Source organism: Morone saxatilis, unplaced genomic scaffold (assembly GCF_004916995.1).
Source record: "Morone saxatilis isolate NCDOM2014 unplaced genomic scaffold, NCSU_SB_2.0 Contig18, whole genome shotgun sequence".
Taxonomy (NCBI): Eukaryota; Metazoa; Chordata; class Actinopteri; family Moronidae; genus Morone; species Morone saxatilis.
Window position 1 is genome coordinate 14,204,300 of NW_023339740.1, and position 3,331 is coordinate 14,207,630.

At 41.2% G+C, this 3,331-nt stretch overlaps 1 protein-coding gene across 1 annotated transcript in view; it reads right to left on the reverse strand.

Moving 5' to 3' along the window:
* Positions 1–2,755, reverse strand: part of oxtr (oxytocin receptor) — a 9,653-nt gene extending 6,898 nt beyond the window's left edge. The window contains exon 1 of the mRNA XM_035661585.1: positions 1,301–2,755. Within this exon, the coding sequence (XP_035517478.1) occupies positions 1,301–2,228 (928 nt within the window). The 5' untranslated portion in view covers positions 2,229–2,755. The remainder of the gene's footprint in view (positions 1–1,300) is intronic.
* Positions 2,756–3,331: the final 576 nt, after the last annotated feature.

A 3,331-nucleotide genomic window follows, 5' to 3' on the forward strand; every position in this document is an offset into this window, starting at 1 on the left:
GGGGTAATTGTTCCTTTTCATTCACATATTGGATAAGGACATATTATTGTGCAAAGTCTTCTACCCTTCTATCTCCCTTTACCCTTCACTTTTTTCAATACAACAAATGTCCCTAACCAAATAAACAAATTACTGTTAAATCTTTACTTTTCACAAAAGCTATTAATTAAATTCTTTATTTAGCTCTACATAACTGTAATGAAACAATGAAAGGAGCCTCTGTGCAAATAGGCTACATTGTGAAGTTTAATTGGCTTATTAAATCTTTCTAATCTTTTTCAGTCTGTTGTTATATGGGTGTGGCCATGGCCTAACGGATCGATAAATATAGGGACCACATACAGTAGATGGCTGCTTATTGGCCTATTGTGGTTAAATGTCAACGACGCACTTCAACGTGCCCCACAGGCACAAATACAAGCTGCTTGGCTCGTGGTGGCGCACACTAATTTGATTAATGATTAGCCGTCAGTCGGTCTCTGAGTTGGGTCAGAGGAAACTTGGAAAATTTTGTATGTAGTTTTTTCACTTTGAAGGCTTTATCACAATTTTTCTTACCACGGGACAGGTGCATTATTGTATATATTCTAAGAATATATAAGAAAACAAAATATAGGTCTGTCTTTCCTAATGTAAACAAACATGAGAAAGACCAGATTAGCTAGTTATCTAGTGTAACACCTGTCATTCAGTGGGAAAATGACAGCATGTTCTAATAATGTGTTTCACACTAATAATGCAAACTGTATTTGAACAGTTTACTATAGGGATAGTTTTCTGTTAAAATTGCAACACCCAAATGTCACATATTTGGGTGTGTATGCAAGTCCAGGCATTTGTGCTTTCAGCAGACACTTGAAGTAGTAAAATAAAAATCTACATTTTTGTTTATGTTCCATTCTAGTGTCAAACCTGCACTTTGTTTACTCCGCACCGCACCCTTACTGGATACTAAACAGCAGAACCCATGAGTAAGCCATAAAACTCCAGTGCCCAACCCACTTTAAAGGGAAAAACAGAATAAACACATCTCAAAATTGTGTTTTTGTTCCCTTTGGGAAAGCAAGCGCCGGCATCCTCGTGCGTAAAGAGCACTGATGCGCAAGAAGGACTCTCCATCCATTTCCTCTGGTCAATATTCTCCGGAGAATATGTGAAAGGAGGCAAAAGATGGGTAGTCTGTTAAGTGTTTCAAAATGCTTCAGAGGCGTAATGACATTTTGAGTAAACAGTTTACAGTTACAATTACGCAGAACTGGCGCGCACTCTGTATAATATTAAACTTTAAAATTCAACCTACCTTCACGGGGCGCTGCTGGATCCCACGCAGACCACATCTGAACAGAGAAAAAGGGGGTCCAGCAGACGATATAAGCTACGACGATCACAAAAGTCATTTTCACTGTGGTTATCTTTGCCTTGGAGATGAGCTTGACGCTGCTCACTCGGGCCAGCGTGTTGCCTTTGGAGGTTTTGGGCGTCAGGCTTATACACTGCTCCCGCCTGGTTTTCAGTTTAAAGTTTTGCCATATTTTGAAGCTTATGAGCCCATAGCAGATGCTCAGAATTGCCACCGGGATGATATATATAGTGAGGCTGATCCATGTGATGTAAGCTTTGGCACCCCAAGGCTTCACGAAGTCGCCCCAGCAGTCATACACTCCTGATCCGGCCGAGCCAACCTCTCTCAGGGAAAAAATGAACATCTGCGGGACACTGAAGAGCAGGCTCAGGACCCAGGAAAATATGACATAAAAACGGTCTTTTCTCCTGTGCAAAGAACGAAGAGGCTGACAGATTGCCAAACACCTGTCGACAGACATCAAAACTAACATGTAAGTGGAGGCGAACATCCCAACGACCTGTAGGTATTTCACCAACCTGCACAAAATGTCCGGTCCATAGAACCGAAATGTAATGTCCCAGATAAGTTGAGGGAGAACTTGAAATACCGCCACAACTAGATCAGCGATGCTCAGGTGCTTCATGAAGTAATACATGCGAGACTGGCTGTGCTTGGTGGTGTGGATGGCCAGCAGGACGCACAGGTTCCCCGCCAGCGCCAGAAACAGCACCAGGGCGAGCACAGTCACCTCCACCTTCGCCACTTCTTCATTCCGCTTCAGAGGGTTCGTCTGATTCAACAAACCGGTCCCGTTAACGAGACTTGAGTTTCGCCAGGATTCGTTAAATTGCCAAAAGTCACTTTCATTTGAAATACTTTCCATTGCCGCAGTCTTGTCCTCTGCAGATGCGTCAGGGTTGTGCAGTCATGCAATGGCTGAAGGAGTCACCTGAAGGGGTTTTAAGTGGCAAAGTCTTCCTTGCGTCCTCACAGGTGACAAGACGAAGCGTGAGGCTCAAAACATATTTCTGAAGTGATCAACAAGGATTGGTTTAACCTCAATCACCCATACTTTCTGGAAAAAAAAAAGAAAAAAAACTCAAACCGCTTGAGAGGAGAAAATCTTTCCACTTATCTAAATAATATGAAACGTGTCAAATTGTGGACACCAAGAGAAAGGTCATCTAAAGGTGCAGAAATTACAATGTGGACAGCAAAAGTAGGGTCTAAAATACGTGATCAGTACACCTCACTCCTCATAGGTAATTCTCCAAAATCATACTGAGTAAATCCAAAGAAATGCCTTATGGAAATATAGCAAATATATACATATATAAATATATATGAACTTTAGAAATTAAAATTTAAATCAGTAAATTAAAATATTACTAGAAAAAAATGCTGCAGGAATGGAAAGCTCCATCATCATCTCTGGCAAGAGTCGGAATGACCAGCACTACAGCATATAAGCCCTTGTTATATCTGTCACCGGTTCAGTAAAACCAGTAAACAGTCGTACCCATCACTACCACAAGGTGGCGATGTGAGTCATTCATCAGTACCCTCCCTGTCCTGCTCTGCAGCTGTGGAGCTGTTCGGGGGAATGAAGATCTCTGACTCAGGGTCTCATTTTATTTTAACCAAGAAGGTTTTTGTTGTCAGATACTGTGTGACTTGATGTGGAACTACAAAGCTGTCCATACTGGTGTTGATGATGGCTGCGCAGTGAAGCCTGTGATGAGAAAGCATCAGCATCAGAAAAACATCAGATTAACTAGTTATCTAGTTTAAGACCTGTCATTCAGAGTGGAAATGACAGCATGTTCTAATAACATGTTTCAGGTTTCGGTGGTGAGACGACAGGGACTGTATTTGAATTGTGTATTGCAGGGATAGTTTTCTATTAAAATCAATTAAAGGTTAGAAGCAAAAATTTTTGTTAAAATGCTTGTGAAAGACACTTTAATCACATGGTTGATTTTGTAA